This window comes from Triturus cristatus, chromosome 4_2 (assembly GCF_964204655.1).
Source record: "Triturus cristatus chromosome 4_2, aTriCri1.1, whole genome shotgun sequence".
Classification (NCBI taxonomy): Eukaryota; Metazoa; Chordata; class Amphibia; order Caudata; family Salamandridae; genus Triturus; species Triturus cristatus.
The window spans coordinates 922,548,537-922,565,842 of record NC_140586.1 but is presented as its reverse complement, the minus strand read 5'-3'; the positions used below and the strand labels follow the sequence as shown (position 1 = coordinate 922,565,842).

The 17,306-nt window shown below is 51.0% G+C and overlaps 1 protein-coding gene across 1 annotated transcript in view; it reads right to left on the bottom strand.

Moving 5' to 3' along the window:
• Positions 1–8,484: 8,484 nt before the first annotated feature.
• The window catches only part of LOC146835416 (uncharacterized), a 165,029-nt gene continuing 156,207 nt past the window's right edge, over positions 8,485–17,306 (bottom strand). The window contains exons 14-15 of the mRNA XM_085602978.1: positions 12,223–12,324; positions 8,485–10,935 (exon numbers count right to left, since the gene is read on the bottom strand). Coding sequence (XP_085459104.1) covers positions 12,256–12,324 — 69 coding nt within the window. The 3' untranslated portion in view covers positions 8,485–10,935; positions 12,223–12,255. The remainder of the gene's footprint in view (positions 10,936–12,222; positions 12,325–17,306) is intronic.

The following is a 17,306-nucleotide window of genomic DNA, read 5'->3' as shown; positions in this document are numbered from 1 at the left end:
TGGGCCCCTGCGTGTGACAGACTGAAACCGGCGGAGGAACCTATTTGATTGCTGAGCGTTTTGGGGGCCCCGGTGGTGTCGCCGGGCCTGGTCGTTCTGCCCTGCCCCGCCGCCATCTTGTCCCCGAGGGATCAGTGGTGTTGGCCTTCACCGGAGCCCTTGCTGGTGGGTGTATGTGACCGCCGCTGCTGCCGGGCTGACTTTTTGGGGGATGTGCTGATGAGGAGCCCCCCACTGTAGCTTCCATTGCTGTCGCGGATGGGCACCCGTGGCTGGCGGTGACCGGACTGGACCGCCATTTTGTCACCTGTGACGCAGCGACTCTGCTTGTGGGGGGACACCCACGTCGAGCGCTCGCCAGCAGCTGGGCATCCCTGGGGCGGCTGGACCTGTGCCCGACTGCAGTGCTTGCGATGTCTGGAAGAGGCGGCCCGAAGAAGGGGGACCGCACCCTGCCGGACATGCTTGGCAGGGCCCAGCAACTGCGGGATAGAACACAGCCTTCGCCGGGGTCCTCCCGGGCCTCGGCGGATGTGACTGGGGGGGAGCCACCCGTCACGAGGACCTTTATGGAGGAACTGTTTAGCTCCCTCAGGGAGGACTTCCAGACACTGAAGCGGGAGGTGGCCAGCGAGGTCCGGGAAGTGCGCAGGGAAGTGGAGGGCCTTGGCGAGCGCGTTGAAATGGTGGAGACGGAGGCCCAACGCCGGGAGGAGGAGATAGTCCATCTTCAACAGGACGTTCTCCGCCTCCGGGAGCAGTGTGTTGAGCTCCAGGCCCACTCTGAGGACCTTGAGAACAGATCACGGAGGAACAACATTCGAGTGCGTGGTGTGCCGACTGCAGACGAGGGGTCCGATCTAGGGGGCTACCTGCGGGACCTGTTCCGAGAGATCCTGGGGGAGGCGGCGGACTTCCCCATTAGCATTGATAGGGCACATAGGGTTGGCCGGCAGCGCCAGTCATCGGCACCTCCACCGGACATTTTGGCCTTCCTGCCCGACTTCCCGCTGAAGGAACGCATCATGACTGAGGCCCGCAGGAAACAGCCCCTGACTTTCCGGGAGCGGCCGGTGGCGCTTCACCAGGACCTCTCCGCCATCACGCTGCAGAAACGCAGGTCCTTCAGGATTGCCACTGACTTTTTGCGCGAACACGAGACGCCGTACTCTTGGGGTCATCCCTTCCGCCTGATCTTCCGGTGGAACGGGGTGCTACACCAGCTACGCTCCTTCCAGGACATTTGTGGAGTCCTGGGGCTTACGGCGGCGGAGGAGGAAGGAGCTACGCCGTCGTGGAGGCCCTCGGAGAGACGGAGCCGGCGGAGGTCGACGAGGCGACGATCAGCGGCCAGCGCAGGGCGTCCTGATTCCCCTACCATCAGGGCGGACATGGCCGACGCTTTGAGGGCGGCGGCCAGGGACTCGGCCGGCTCCACCGGCGTGGCCTTGACGGCCTAACACTCACTCCGGGGGGAGATGCCTTTAGCTTCTTTAAACGCTGGGTACGGGGCGGGGGGGTCGGGGGGGAGCGGCTGGAGGTGAGTGGCTGGACGTCCACTTCGTTCTTTTCTACGGACTTGCCCGTTTTGGGGCTTGACTGGGACAATGGGGTGTTTGAGTTTGCGTTTGGCTAGTTGCCAGGGTTGTGTTTTGGGTGGGTGTAGGGGTTGTTCTGGGGTTGGGGAGGTCTCGTCCGATGTTGTCCATGCCCACGCTTGGTCTGTTTTGGCTTGTCCTGCGCGGCTGCCCCGCGCGCCCCACCCGCTGATCCCCTGCCCATTGCACGGCGCTCCCGATCCCCGAGAGGAATGTCGGCCCTAAAGGTAGTGACCCTTAATGTTCAGGGTCTGAATAACCCCGTGAAGCGCAGAGCGATCTTATCTTTGCTGGAGGGGACGCAGGCGGACATTTGCCTTTTGCAGGAGACCCACTTATTGTCCCGGGATTGCCATAGGCTGCGCTCTGCTAAGTTCCCTACCCAGTTCTTCTCCTCGGCAGCGAACAAGACGGCGGGGGTAGCCATTCTTCTAGCGAGCTCCTTTAGGGGGGAGGTTTTGTATAAGTGTGCTGAACAGAAGGGGAGGCTTCTTGCGTATCGCATGCGCTTAGGAGGCATAGCGTTTACGGTCGGCTCCGTTTACAGCCCAAACGACCACCAAGAGCGTTTCCTAGACTCCGTGTTGGTGGATGTCACTGCTTCTCCCGACCGCCACGTCATCTTGGGGGGAGACCTTAATATTGTCTTCGATTCTGTGATGGACAGATCGGCGCAGCGCTTCCCGCAGACGGGGGAACTGTCCCAGGCTGTGAAGGCCCGGATTGCGGAAATGGACTTACACGACCTTTGGCGCTCCATGCACCCCACGGATAGGGACTACTCTTACTTTTCACACGCACACCGAACCTACTCACGGCTGGACTACCTTCTGGTGAGTGGACCGATGCGTGCCGCTGCCATGGCGGCGGACATCGGGGTCCTGACCCTGTCTGACCATTCACCAGTCACCGGCGTTTTCCAGTGGCCGGCGGCCTCCCCCTCTCGGGGGGTGTGGCGCCTCCGGGATACCCTTTTACACAAAAAGTCTGTAGTGCAGCGCATTGGGGAGGTCATACAGGACTACCTAACTCACAATAGCAGCACCGACACTTTGCAGGCGACACAGTGGGCGGCATTGAAGGCAGTCCTCCGGGGGGAATTTATCTCTATCTCCGCAGCCGAAAATAGGGAGCGGCAACGGAAGAGGGACGAGCTGACCGTTCAGGTCCGGGAGCTTGAGCAGGTCCACCGCCGCACGGGGGCGCCAAGGGTGTGGAGGCAGCTGAAGGCTGCGAGGAAGCTCCTGTCGGCACTGGATCTTGATAGGGCGGAGTATGCCGCCTTGCGCTTGAAACATGCCTTCTACACTGGGGGGGACAAATGTGGCAAGCTCCTAGCACACCGGCTCCGGGTCACGCAGCAGCGTGGCGTCGTGAGGGAACTGGTGGGCACGGACGGGGTGGTCGTCTCCGGGGACGCAGAGGTAGCGGAATCTTTCCGCGGCTTCTACGAGGCGCTGTATGCTGAGGAGCCCTCCTCGCCACGGGACGCCGAAGGCTATCTGGAGTCGGTGACCCTTCCGGTGCTGGATCCGGCTCAGGCGGACCATCTGGAGCGGGATATCCATGTTGAGGAAGTGATTTCCGCTATCGCGCGGCTGAAATATGGTAAGGCCCCGGGCCCGGACGGGTACACGTCTTTGTTTTACAAGACGTTTTGCACGGCTGTGGCCCCTATCCTTACTCGGCTATTTAACTCCTTTTCCGAACCGGGAGCCATCCCACCGGATCTCCTGAGGGCGACGGTCGCGGTAATTCCGAAACCTGGGAAGGACCGGGCCCTCTGCGGTTCGTATCGACCCATCTCGCTCTTAAATGTCGACCTCAAGTTGTATACAGGGATTCTGGCGTCCAGACTGGGTCCACACCTCCCCGGATTGGTGGAGGCGGACCAGGCTGGCTTTGTACCCGGCAGACAGACGGTTGACAATACCAAGCGGGTGGCGCATATTTTGGAGAAGGCCTCGCGGATCCCGGGGGAGCGGATGTTGCTGTCCGTTGATGCGGAGAAGGCCTTCGACAGAGTTCACTGGCCGTATCTCGAGCTGGTCCTCCAGAAATTGGGAATCGGGGATAAGTTCCGCACCATGGTCTTCAACTGTTATAAGCATCCTTCAGCGTCGGTGCGGGTCAACGGGTGTAGCTCCGGTGGATTTGCCATCGAACGCGGCACGAGGCAGGGCTGCCCCCTCTCGCCGCTCTTGTTTGCCCTCTACATGGAGCCGTTTGCTCAGAGGATCCGCGATAACCCGGATGCTGTTGGGGTCCGGATGGGCCAGTATGTCCACACTGTCAGTCTCTACGCGGACGATGTCCTGTTGACCTTGGACGACCCTAGGAGGTCGCTGCCTGCTTGCCTCCAGGAACTGGACGCCTTTGCCTGTGTGGCCGGCTTCAAAATGAATATGAGCAAGTCGGTGGCGTTAGACGTGTCCCTGGCTGCGGACACCAGGAGGGACCTTCAGCGACTCTTTCCCATGCAGTGGTCCTCGTCCACGGTGCCATACCTGGGGATTCTGCTGGCGCCCACATTACCGGAGATGGTTACGGCCAATTATGCCTCCCTCAGCAGGAAGATCAAGGAGGAGCTTGGTCGCTGGAGCAAGGGCCTGCTGTCCTGGCTGGGGCGAATCGCGGCGGTTAAGATGACGGTGTTGCCCCAGATACTGTATCTTTTCTGGGCACTCCCTCTCCAGCCCCCGGTGGGCTGGATACGACAAATGCAGGCTGACATCTCTCGCTTTGTCTGGCAGGGCCGCAAGCCACGAATGAAGAGGGTCCTCTCCACGCTTGCTCCGGAGGCGGGGGGCCTCGGTATTCCGGACCTCCGTAAGTACTTTCAGGCGGCACAGCTGCGATATCTGGTGGAGTGGAGCAGGTGGGAGTCCTACAAACACTGGCTCTTTCAAGACCAGGCAGTGGCGGGCCGCACCTTACAAGAGGTTCCATTCTTGCGCCGAGCACACCGCCCCCCTAACCTTTACGCTTCTTTTGTTACGCGGGTCCCCCTGCGGGTGTGGGACGCAGTCTGTGAGGCTCGGGGCCTCACCACCTTCCCTTCGCCGTTCACACCCATAGTGGGCAACCCGGACTTCTCCCCAGGGATGGAGCCGGGAGTTTTCTCCCACTGGGTGCAGGCGGGCTGCAGGGCGCTCTTCCAGATCTATGGCCCGGAGGGAGCGATTCCGTTTCAGCAACTCCACCAGGAGTTCGGCCTGACGGAGCTGGACAGATTGCGCTACATGCAGGTTCGGCATTGGGCCCTCCAGCCCCAGGTGCGTGACACCGCTGCTCGTCAAATTACATCGTATGAGAGGTGGCTGGCTACCCGGACCTCCGACGCTAAGTTAATTACCGATCTGTACAAGTACCTACAACCCCCGCCGTTTCACTATTACAACCCGGGGAGGGAGCGCTGGCACAGGGAATTGGGTAGGACACTCAGCCACAAGGAATGGGACAAAATTGCGTATCGGGCGCGGCACTCTGCATATCACACGGGCCTTACGGAGACCTTTACTAAGGTGTCCACTTATTGGTACTACACCCCGGAGAGACTGTATGAAATGCATAAACACACTGACAAGGGGTGCTGGCGGGGCTGCGGGCAGGAGGGTACCCTCTCACACATTCTTTGGGATTGCCCCGTGCTGACCGCTTACTGGAAGGAAGTTTTGGACGAGGTGGATAAGCACTTTGGGATAGAGCTGCCGCGCTTCCCGGCGTATGTCCTGCTGGGCCTCCCCAATGACCTAATGTACCCACTGAAGTCCCGCAGGGGTCGGCAGATCGCGATTGCGCTGGGGTCTGCGGTCCAGAACATCCTCATCCACTGGCGCACCGCCACTGTCCCCTCCATCACGGGTTGGTTGCATAGGCTTTGGCATGTGCTGGGAATGGAGAAGCTGTCGCTCACGGTGGCGGGGGAGATAGACCAATTTGAAGAGCTGTGGCAACCCTTTCTAGCGCTGCTGTCCACCGAATTCCGGGAGCTCACCTGTCCGAGGTATCTTAGGCTTCTCAGGTTGACGCCGCCGGTGAACCCGGCGGACTAGATCACATGTGAGACGGGGGCCTCGGGGGGGGGGGGGTGCGGGGCTTCTTGGTGAGGATTAATCTGGCGCGGGACCATAGGACGGGGGGGGTGGGGTATTGTTTTTTCTTCCTTCCTTTCTTTACTGGGGGGATGGGGGGGTGGATTGTGCTTTGTTGAGTTGCTGCTGGCTTTCATTGCTCAGATTTGGGGTGTTGGATATGCACGCAGGGATTCCACAGATTGCATTTCTAGCCTTTCATTTACTGTGCTTTTCCCCTGGCCCATCGAGCTATCCATCGCCAACCCTCTTGAGTTGCACCTTTTTTCTTTGATTGTATTATATGTACCCTAACCCCCTATCCCCCTCCCCCATGGTTTGTTGTGTTTCAATAAAAACGTTTTAAACATAAAATTGTAATGGTCTGAGGCCTTGTGTTTGTTTCCTTTTTGTGGTCAGTCTAGTTCAGGAATTCAACTGAAACCTGGTGATCTGTGAGCATGTGAACTTTCCCAACCAATGGTCATCTCAGCCCCGCAGAGTGTCCAGTTCTTTTTGTTTTTTCTCGACCTATATGAACCTGTGGCGTGCTTCCTTCATGTGTAAAGTTGGTATATATCAAAACTTTGGAGCCAGCAACTGTGAGGTCCCTTTGTTTCCTAGCTAATTAGAGCATCTTATCCCGGTCTCTGTAGCATAGCAGCTTGTCAATAACAGGGCATGTTTGGGTACCTGGTATCAGCCTCGGGGCAAGGAAACAATGTGCCCCCTCAACCATATGCTTACGCAACAAGTTCTCATGTCCAAATAGTGTGTCTAGCATATTTTTTAAATATCCTTTAATTTTTCCCACCTCAATTGTCTCAGGAATGCCCAGAATGCAGAGATTTCGCCTACGAAATTGGATCTCCAAATCTTCATTGCACAGATTTAGACATTCAAAATCACTCGACATCTTTTTTTGTGTCTTGGACAGTTTTATAGTACCATCCTACACATCCAATATATGTTGTTCTGTTGTAGCGATGCAAGTCAAGTGCTTAACGAGCTGCTCCTTCATCTCATCCAGTAGGTGTGTGAAGGCGGCAACATTGCCTTCAATGGCATCTCAAGTATTTAGTTTGCTTTCGCATTATCCACCTCTGTTGTTTCTGGGTCATTGGAGGAGCCCCCTTCTGTGACTTTCTCCTGTGACCTGGTGGCTTTTCTGGGTTCACACTGGAGTCAGACTTACTTGTTATTTACTCTACCCATTGTGTGGGAACGCATTGTGTTAACTGGCAAACCGAGTACGCTGGCATCTGAGCCCACACAGTCTAGGCCAACTACGACAAAAGTAAGGTATAGCACTGGGACCACATGTAATTAAAGTTCTCCCCTGCGTTCTATGTTGCAGGAGTCGAGCAGCAGGGCCTTCGCTCCTCCCACGCTCACTAATGCAGCTTTGGACTCAGGAGTAGGAGTTTCAAGTAAGCCTTAATACGCATATGTGGTTCTCAAGGGCCTCAGCAAGCGCCTACACTGATAGGTTAACATTTTTACTGAGGATTCCGAGTCTGGCAACTGGGAATAATTTGAGTGTGAGAATCTATGAAAGATCCAGTGCTGGTGAACATATAGTACTGTCTATGTGCGTCTCCCTAGGGTACCTACCGATATTTATTCACCCCACGCCTGGCTCTGCTTTGAGTGTGTGAATCTATGAAAGATCCAGTGCTTGAGAATATGCAGTACTGTCTATGTGCGTCTCCCTAGGGTTCCTACCGATATTTATTCACCCCACCCCTGGCTCTGCTTTGAGTGTGTGAATCTATGAAAGATCCAGTGCTGGTGAACATGTAGTACTGTCTGTGTGTCTCCCTGGGGTCGCTACCAATATTTTTTCACCACACGCCTGGCTCTGCTTTGAGTGTGTGAATCTATGAAAGATCCAGTGCTGGTGAACATCCAGCACTGTCTGTGTGCGTCTCTCTAGGGTCCCTACCAATATGTATTCACCCCAAGCCTGACTCTTCTTTGAGTGTGTGAATCTATGAAGGATCCAGTGCTGGTGAACATGCCGTACTGTCTATGTGCTTCTCCCTAGGGTCCCTACTGATATTTATTCACCCCACGCCTGGCTCTGCTTTGAGTGTGTGAATCTATGAAAGATCCAGTGCTGGAGAACATGTAGTACTGTCTATGAGTGTCTCCCCAGGGTCCCTACCGATATTTATTCCCCCCACGCCTTGCTCTGCTTTGAGTTTGTGAATCTATGAAAGATCCAATGCCGGGAAACATGCAGTACTGTCTGTGTGTCTCCCTAGGGTCCGTACCGATATTTATTCACCCCATGCCTGACTTTTTGAGTGTGTGAATCTATGAAAGATCCAATGCTGGTGAACATGCAGTAGTGTCTATGTGTGCCTCCCTAGGGTCCGTACCGATATATATTCACCCCATGCCTGGCTCTTCTTTGATTGTGTGAATCTATGAAAGATCCAGTGCTGGTGAACATGCAGTACTGTCTCTGTGCGTCTCCCTAGGGTCCCTACCAATATTCATTCACCCCACGCCTGGCTCTGCTTTGAGTTCTACTAATAATTCCTTCTTGTGCAGCCAGTTTTGTACCAATTTTCCACATATATAATTTAGCGCATCTTTATAGAAACCATATCCACCTTCCAACCTTAGTCCCTGTTGAATGCTACTACCACTTGCTATGTTTCTCTTCACACACACAAATTAACATATGATTTAAGCATCTCACATGCACAGAGACTCCTGCCAGTGTTTTCAACTCCCAACTCGCAGTCATTGTTTCTGCTTTCTGAGATAGTCATACAAAAACTTTGTTTTTTTAAAGTGCTTTATTCATCAATTTGTTTGCTCAAATCTTTAAAAACATTTATCCGTACAATTACCATCTCCATGCCCTCGTATGTACAAATGCATTTTGAAGCTCCTGCAACCAAGCAGAGTGGAAGAACAGAATTGTCAATATCAGCTGTACTTTGGCCAATTTTGTCTTTTCTTTGTTTTCTCGGAGTGGGCTGTAGCACAGCCTGGCTAAAATATTCTCCCTTTTCCATGTATTCTTGGATCTCAGAGTGGACTTGGGGCCTACACTGGGGCAGGTTGTGTTTCATAAAGCAGCTGCACAGTGACCGTCCACCGATGCAATGCTTAGTCTGCAGCTTAGAGAGGATTGAGATGCTGTGATATGACTCACTCCTGCTCTTTCCCTGTAAAGATTCCCTTCAGGCTGTCTAGTGCCACCACAAGCGCCCTTGGGCTATGGTGCAAGGGTGCCTGCATTACAAGCAGGATTGTTCTCGTGCAGGAAGGGACGCCTAGCTCCAACGCAAGCACCCTTGTGCTATGGTGCAAGGGTGCCTGCATTACAGGCAGGATTGTTTTTGTGCAGGAAGGGACGCCTAGCTCCAACGCAAGCACCCTTGCACTATGGTGCAAGGGTGCCTGCATTACAGATAGGATTGTTTTTGTGCAAGAAGGGACGCCTAGCTCCAACGCAAGCGCCCTTGCGCTATGGTGCAAGGGTGCCTGCATTACAGATAGGATTGTTTTTGTGCAGGAAGGCATACCTTCCTGCACAAAAACAATCCGTTGCAACACGTAGAAAAAGGAAGGCCTACCATTGTGATGCATTCACAGGTTTACAAGTCTTTGTAAATCTGGGAATGCGCCAAAATTCATGGATGGATGCATGGGAACGCTGACTCTTGACCCATGGTACACCATCCTAAAGCAGAATAAAGCATGGCAGCAATTTGCGGTACCATGCGTTACTCTGGATTTACTAATCCACAGAGAGCCAAGCAAGGTGGCCTTGTGTTACTTTGTAAATCTGACTTAAGCCCTAGCGTTGCCTTCTGTCCCTAGACTTTAGTTTAGGAAGGATCGCGGCAGCGTGGCCATCATATCTTCTCCATACATTGGCTTCAGTTTAGAAAGGGGTGAGCTGGTGATGCCTCCTGTCCTCAGGTCTGTCTCTCAGTCCAAGGGGGTGGGTCACTATGAGGGTCTCTACAAGCGTTTCACTCGAGATCTCAACCTTAGCCCAGGGGGGTCCAGGTTCTCTGAAAGCGGATGCATTGCGTTGTTACTTCCCTTCTAACTGGATCTCAGTCTAGGAGGGACATGGTCTTCAACTTCCTTCCCTTGCTTGAACAGAAGTCCAAGAAGGGGATTAGTCTCTCTAACCTGAAACATGCACCTTCTGCTCCATCTCGGACAGCAGTCTAGGAGGGAAGCGGTCTCCACCCACTGGTACACTGTGGCTTTTCATTTATCTCCAAGCTGTGCCTTCAGCTTGGAAGCAACTGCAGTTCCAATAACAAATAACAATAATATTAACAAAATAGAGTGCCTTTGCTTCATAAATAAATATTATTTCCAAAGTATAATACTGTATAAATATATGCTGTTTGGGTAATTGGAAAGATGGGTCCCGTCATACTGGCATTTGTAGTAGAGCTTGAGAGATGATCCTGTGTCTCCGTGCCATCCGTGGCAGTGGGTCACTGCAAACCACAGTTCAGGAAGCCCATATTCCCAGGCTGGCCCCATTCACAGCATTGACTGTCTACAGCCATGGGAGTGCCTGGTTACACTCCCAGGAGTGTCTGACTACAGTCCTATGTGTGTCTCACAACAATCCCAGGAATGGCTGAGTACACTCTCGGGAGTGTCTGACTACACTCCCAGGAGCAGATGCCAATACTCCCAGGAGTGAATGTCTGCAATGCCGCAAGTGGGTGCCAACATTCTGAGGAGTGACTGTTCACATTCTCAGGACTTGGCTGGCTGGCTGGCCACATTCATAGGAGTGATGGCCACACTCCTTGGATTGACTGCTCACCACACTCAAAGGACTGTCTGCACGCATTTCCATCTCTGAATGGCCATGTGCTCTTGTCAGGCATGTCTAGGGAGGTGAGAATGCCTGCTAGTTCTGGACCCAGCAGATAACACCTACCACCTAATCCCCAGAAATGGCTGTTTGGTTTTGCCCCCTGTCGTAGAGCTCTGGGACTCTTGAACATGGGGTGAGGGCACCTGATGGAGGGTCCATGTCAAGGAGTTGGTCACTGAGTGGGTCAGGCTTGGGCTTAACCAATGGGAGAGATGTCACTTGCTCTCTCTCACAGTCCCTTCATTTACCCTCCTCAGAGGGTAGAAAGAATTCATATAGTGGTAATGTAAACAATGCACATCTTCAGTTTTTCTTTTTTCTGCTCATTGGGTCACTCTTCCATCTTGTTTTGTCTTCAAGTGTTGGATGATCATTGAGATGGTCCAGACTGAAAATTAAAACAGAACCGTGTTAAGGAATCGGCATCAGGGACATGAGATTATCAGACACGCTAGGCAAGCATACTTTGCACTCATTTAGTGATCAGCTACCATAGGACTGCACCTTCTGTACTTATTGAATGATTGGATACTGTGAGGAAGCAGCCTTTGCAATCACTGATTATTCAGATATTCTAAACAAGCACCTGCCGCACTCAGTGAGTACTAAGATATTTGCGAACCCTCTGCGCGTGCTCACACACACACATACACACCAGCTCCTTCAGACCCTCAGCTAGAAGGTGCCACACATATTTAGGTAGTTGTTAGCCAGCACTACCTCCTTCCTGGACAGTGACCCTGCATCAGTCACTCTCTAGGCACAGTGAACGCATGGTGGTTGGGTGGGGTAGAGGGGCAGAGTGTGCTTGCATGTGTGTGTTGTCCACAGAAGTGCACTGACTCTGGCACCTGCACAACACAGTGGTTCACTAGCTATGGTACTACATCTGCTTTCATTAGGCTTTAGGTAGACCATGGTTCCTTCTAAGAGATGGACGTGGGCTTCAGGTGAGTGACTGCAATGTCACGAAAACATTATCCAAAGGTCAGTGATGTCAGTCTTCTCCCCCAGATCACTAAAGGTGTGTGACATCAGCACTGCCATGCACCATGCACTATTGCATGCATGATGCAATGGTCATGAGTTGGAATTAAATGTGATGTGTCTCACTTTGCATCACCCTTCCTTCCGCTGGATGGGGCCTCATGACCGGTCTTCTCAACCTCTTATTATGACTTCAGGGCATATCTGGCTACCTGTGGCCACATACTCTCACCGGGACACTGCTTCTCATCTGGCTATCTGTTGCCACAGACTCTCAGGAGGACTTTATGTCTCAGCTGGCTACTGGTCTTCTCAGCTTCTCAGCAGGACTTTATGCCACAGCTGCTACTTGTGGACTCAGACTATCATCAAGGCTTTATGCACTGGCCAGGAGGATACTAATTCTCCACTATTCCTTATATGCTGAAAATTGGAACCATTTTTCTAAGGTCTATGAGCCTCCCATGGAACAGCTTGGCTACTTCCCTCTGGGGAAAATAGCCACTAAAGGAGTGACAAAATCCTCTGATACCTCACTCGCCCTACTATTTACTTCAATATTTACAAACCTTTCCCACTTTTTTATCCATTTACTTTGAAAAGATATGTTGTGTATAAAAATAGCAATTTATAAAAGTTAATCTTTCTTCTTATTTTTACACCTCATTAGTTACTTGTGCAGACTTACCATCCAGCCAGTGTTCGGGGCACGGTATGCAGATCAGGAAGCAACTGGGGATCGTCTCAACGACTCAATAAACCTACGCCAAAAGAGCGCTCTTCTGCAGAGCTGTTGGGTAGAGAGAGAAGCACAGGTTTTTATCATTTGCTAATCCCCATCACCAGGTTACATCAGTCTCAAGAGACCCAGTCATGACCCTGGACTAGCTGCAACCTAGGAGTCATCAGAACCTGGACCTCACCCAACCAATGATGTGGCAGAACCAGGACCATCATACTCAAAACAGAAGCACCTAACACTGAACCACACACAACCTAGGAGTTATCAAAACCCAGACCATATCCAATCCTTAGGGGAGAGGATGTGGCCTAACAGCCAGAGCGGTGGACCTTGAAGCTGGGGAACCTGGTTCGAGTCTCAGCAGCGATGCTCAACATCCTGTGATTCTGGGAAAATCACTTAATCTTCCCATGCCTCACAAAATTAATGTGTCCGTCTGTAACCCAAGTGGTGCTCATGCAAAACGCTCTGACACCTTCAGGTCTAGTTCACGCTATATAAAGCATCAGAACCTGGACTACACCTAACCCATGAGGTGTCAGAACCTGGACTACACCTAACCCTGAAACACCCAACCCTGGACCATATCCAACCCAGTAGGTATCAGAAGACATAACATTCTTAACGTAAGAGGCATCAGAATCTGGACCACGCTCGACCCATGAGGTATCAGAACCAGCACCATACCCAATCTTGGACCATACCCAACCCAGGAGGTATCAGAACCGTGACCATCCCAACCCAGGAGGCATTAGAACCTGGACCACACCCAACTCATGAGGTATCAGAATCAGGACCATTCCCAACAATGAACCACCCGAAACCCTGACCACACCCAACCCAGGTGGTATAAAAAATCAGGGCTGCACCCAAGCCTGGATCACACCAACACAGGAGGTATCAGAATCCAGACCATACCCAACCCTGGATGACACCCATCCCAGGAGGTATCAGAACCCACACCATGCAGAACCCAGGAGGCATCAGAACCTGGACTGCATTCAACCTAGTAGGCATCATACCTGGCCCACTCCCAACGCCTCAGGTATCAGAACAATGACCATACCTGTACCAGAAAAAAATAGGTTACTTACCAATAACTGTAGTTCTCCAGTATTGGAATCTTTCATAGATACACATGCTTGATTCATTTCCCTTTGTTGAGATTGGAGTCCCACGGTACCTTATAAAAGCAATGCAATGATAGGTATAGACTAGGAAGTCCCTAGGGCCTTCAGTTTAGAAACATATCAAAGTCATTTTTTTGTAAAAAGAGACCAACCTTAGCTTTCAACCAATCAGGTTGCAGCACTGTCTGGAACACTCCTGTGAGAAGCCCTAGTCCCTCAGATTTTTAAAGCAGGAGTGTAAATAAACACCCACTGAGAGAGAAGGTGAGAGTCCCAGGGGAGAAGGGTGGGTTGCATGTGAATCTGTGAAAGATTGCAATACTGGGGAACAACAGTCACAGGCAAGTAGCTTATTTTCGGACTCCAGTGTTGGATCTTTCATATATACACATGCTTGAATCAGATTAAATAGCAGTTGAGAAGCATATTTTCTCGCAAAGTCGATCATACATGCAAGTTGGAAAACAAATACACGTATACATATCTACGTATCAAATTATACATAGAATATCATTCTAGAAATGCATAGAACTACAATGCAAAACGTGCGTAACAGGAAAGAGGATGGCGGAAAGAAGGAGATAGCTCACCTTCACTGGAAAATATGTCAGAATACCGCTTGGTCCGCAGCAGCATCACTGCGAACCGCGAATTCCAAGCAATAGTGCTGCATAAAGTTGTGTCTATTTTTCCAGGTAGATGCCCTGCAACTTTCTTGGACTGACACACCAGCAAACAGCACCATTGAAGTAGACATAGTTCTTGTAGACTGGGCAATCAGAGTGAAGCCCAGCTCCCTGAATAGGTTTATGCAGGCTGTTGTTGATTTTTGTGCAGCCTGACTGGAAGGTTTCCTCAGCCAAACAGTCAGATATGGGAACAGCTGGTGTTGGTGTTGTCTCAGAAAAGCTGCTACAGGTGCCAAGCACTTCATGAAGATGTGAGGAGCAGATTTTAGGCTGAAGATAGGTACCTTGAACTGGTAATGGCTGCAGGCTACTGTGAATCTTAAGAATTTCCGGTACTTTGGGTGAATGGGCATGTGAAAATATGCATCTTGGAGATCGAGGGTTGACACATAGTCTCCTTAATTCGGGCATTGGAGTATGTCCTGCAGTGTTACCATGGAGAAAGACTGCTTCCTGAAATAGGTGTTTAGGTTTCCCAGGTCCAGAATTGGTCACCATTACTTTAACTTCTTGCGGACCAAGAAGAAATGGGAATAGAAGCCTCTTGCTTTTTGTTCTGTAGAAACTCTCTCTATAGCTCCATTTTTTAGCATGGTTTGGACCTCCCGCTTGAGGAGCTGCAGATGTTTTGGGATGGAGGTTTGAGGTAGGGTTGGAGGTGGTGTTCGGATGAATTCTAATGTATGGCCGAATTAAACAAGGTCTAAGACCAATAGGTCTGTTGTTATTTCTTGCCAGCGTTGAAGTTGGTTAGATATTTCCCACCTAGCTGAGATGGAGACAGCAGGGGAGTAGATGGAGCCTGTAGCTGGCCACTGACGGCGGCCAGAGTCCTCTCCTTGGCGTCCCAATTTTCCTCTCGGTGGGGGTCTATTATAGGCTGCTTGTGATGGTTGCCTCTGTTGGTACTGGGGACGAATCTGCTGAGAGGCTGAGGAATATGAGGGGTAACAATACTGCTGGTAATCACCCCTGGATGAGGGATGGGCTCATCCCTGAGGACCCTGAAAGAGCTCTTTCCTGTATTGAAGGGTTCCCAATGATTTAGCCGTGTCAGTGTCTGTTTTTATGGCCTGGAGGGCATCATCGATATACTTGACAAAGAGAGCTTTGCCATCTTAAGGCAGGTGTAGGGTTTTATTTAGTACCTACAGTGTAAAGGAGGTGGCTTTAAGCCAACCCTACCTTCTTAACACTGCTGCTCCTGCAAGTTGTCAGAAAGCAGTTGTACTAGCAATGTCCATGGCACAATCAATAACTTCCGATGATGCACGCTCACCCTCTTAGCTTCTGCTTTAACGTATTCAAGAAGCTTGTCCAAGTATGGTGCAATATTGGACCACATCTGGAAATCATATCATTTGATAACCGCCAAAAAGTTGGCTGCACTCACTGTAAGCAGTGACATAGAAGACAAACGCTTGCCAATAATATCAAGGCACCTACCCTCACTGTCTGGAGGCACTGCAATAGGGCTGAAGGATTTTTTGGCCAGCGCAGGCTGCCTGTGTGAACACCGAATCAGGTTTAGGGGCATTGTACTTCTAACCTAGGCGGTGTAGCACCGCAGCAACCCTGGTTGGATTTTTCATCACCTTTATGCCCTCGTCCCAGATGTAATTGACAATGGGCATAGCCCTACTGCTTTTATGAAAGTGCTCTCTAAAATCATAAAGAAAGCAGTACGTCTGCTTTGGGGGAATGGGCAGTTCGCACCTTCTTGCTGCTCTTTTGAGAAGGTTATGAAATCCCCCTATGTCTCTGGGAGGGGAATCCAAAGGAGGTGGTGTTGAAGATTATGGCATTGGCAGCTGATAATCATTCCATTCTGTGTGAGCGTTGCAGAGCTCACCCTCTTCCCTGTCATCATCAGACAATATGGGGTCTTGGGGGAGAGCTGTCTGCGGAGTGTGCCGTGCCGAAGTAGGCAGTAGTAATGGTCTTTGCGTTTGTGGAGTGCACTGCTGCACAGATGGAGACTTTGCTGGTGGGGGAAGAGCGTCTGGTGGTGATGTTGGTTGGAAACACCTTCGGTAATCAGCTAACATGAACTGTAGGTCAGACACCAATGATGAAGGAAAACAGACCACTTCTTCCTGATACTGCTGGTAGAATTGTTTCAGAGGAGCGTAGTACCCTTGTTTGTAATATTCTCTCTCATCGTATTCACCCACCTGACATTTGACTTTCAACTCAGATGGGCTGTTTGCCACGGCAAATGGGCCGTCATCATGAGAGTCATCTTTGTCTAACAGGCGGTCAGGCAGTAATGGTGATACCATGCTTGGACAAGTATGAGCAAGCGTAAATTACATTGATTTTTCTTGCTTTTGCAATTTTTCAGAAATGTTTCCTCTCGTTGAAGAGGTCATTGATGAGGATGCCATTGTCGACAGTGGTTTAAGTGAGGACGATGCTGAAACTGGTGTTGTAGTTGATGGGAGAGTCATCACAGTTGTTGACGGGAGTGCCGCCATCTACGGGTGTGTTGTTATCGATGGGAGTGCCGTTGTCGATGTCGATGATGAGGTTGAAGTAGATATCTTCAGAGTCGACGTAGACAATGTCGTCCTCGAGAAGGACAAAGTCGTTGATAGGTTGCAAATTGGTGACGGTGCCAATGACAATTTTCTCGTTGACGGTGAGTAACTCATCGATTGTCTGTCCATAGGCGGAGCGGATTAAGGTTTTTTGAAGGAGTGACTAACCTCAGGTGGAGAGGTAGGAGGCTCAGATCTTGCTTTTTCAGGTCTTTTTGAGGGAAAAATTATTGTTTATTCTCCTTTTGCTTTGAAAAAGTCTCACCTTCATGTAATGATTTGGAAGGGCTGTGTTCCCTGTGAGCCCCAAAAGAGGTCTTTTTAGAGGATTTTTTAGGTGGCTCTGGAAAAGAATGAGAATAGGTCGAAACTCACTCTTTTTTGTCACTGTCTGACACAGGCTCCTTTTCTGGTTTTTGGAGCCATAACAACAATCTCCATTCACGTTCCTCCAGTGTTTTAGTAGAGAAGGTACAACATACTTTACATTCCCTTGCCTTACGAGATGGATACAGGCAGTAGATTCAGTCTTGATGAGGGTCATCAGAATAAAGCCTCTTTTTACCACAGGTAGTACAGGCCCGGTATATGCTCTTCGAAGCTTTTTCTGACATGTTGAAGTCAGGATTTGAGCAAACAAAACACAAATATACAGCGTTATGAATATATCT